Raw genomic sequence first — 1122 nt, forward strand, 5'->3', positions numbered from 1 at the left:
CATCAAGTGTGTTTCTTTCTCTGTCCCATCTCGACGTTCTTGGTCTTGAGTCTAGAGAAAATCTTCAGACCCTCTTTTGTCCTTAGTACCCAACCACACACACACACACCCTTATTTGATGATACTTGTAGTTTCCCTAAATACAATGTTTCTGTTCTCTTAGACGTCCCGTCTTCTCCCCACTGCTTATAGATATAGATATAGTTGTTTCTTTTCTTTTTTTGATGCGTGTAGTGTGCCCCTCCTATCGTTACGGCCACAAGTGTCTCAAGTCTTGCGGCCATTGCTATGACGACAAGCCGTGCAACATCGTCACAGGGGTGTGTACTGATGGGTGCATTGCAGGATTCAAGGGAGAGAAGTGCAACTCTGGTAAGAATTAGAATGTCAGGAATGTTTGAATTGCTTCCCTTAGAATCGATGCAATTGCATACCCACAGAGCAAATTAAAACCAAGATAATTTTGAAGACAGCAGTAGTAGAGAGAAACAATCAAAACAACAACAGCAACAGCAACAGCAACAGCAACAGTAGTAGTAGCAGCGGCAGCAGTTACACAGTAACAACGTACATATCACAACCAACGAAAGCAACAACAACAACAACAACTACAACAGCAACAACAACAACAACAGCAACAATAAAAACAACAACAACTACAACAATATCAACAACAGCAACAACAGTGACATCGCCATCACCTCCACCACCAACAACAACAACAATAACAACAACAGCAGCAATGAGAGTAACAATCACATCTCGGGCAACAACAGTAGCAGCACGTGACAACGTAAACAACAATCAAGAAAATTAGCATTAGGAAACGCGGCGCACAATGTCCAACATAATTTGTTTAACTAAAAATATCGATAACACCAATCCGCTTGTTTTCGACCACAGAAGTGATAATTGCAAAGTTTTAGAAGACAAAAGAGGATGAGGCACAACAAGATTACAATGAACTCTTGATTAGTTTGGCAACAGAAAAAGAAAGATAATAATAGAATTGTCTTTTCATAGAGCATCTCAGCGAAGAGATTAGAGTTAAACCATGTCTCTTTTCATTGAAGAAGAAGAAGAAGAAGAAGAAGAAGAAGAAGAAGAAGAAGAAGAAGAAGA

General features: G+C 39.8%; 1 protein-coding gene across 1 annotated transcript in view; it reads left to right on the forward strand.

Moving 5' to 3' along the window:
• Positions 1–234: 234 nt before the first annotated feature.
• LOC101845444 (vascular endothelial growth factor receptor 2) overlaps positions 235–1122 on the forward strand; it is a gene marked incomplete at its 5' end in the record, with an annotated part of 25134 nt that continues 24246 nt past the window's right edge. Inside the window, 1 exon segment of the mRNA XM_035973721.1 lies at positions 235–372. Within this exon segment, the coding sequence (XP_035829614.1) occupies positions 235–372 (138 nt within the window).

Source organism: Aplysia californica, unplaced genomic scaffold, assembly GCF_000002075.1.
Source record: "Aplysia californica isolate F4 #8 unplaced genomic scaffold, AplCal3.0 scaffold01931, whole genome shotgun sequence".
NCBI lineage: Eukaryota > Metazoa > Mollusca > Gastropoda > Aplysiida > Aplysiidae > Aplysia > Aplysia californica.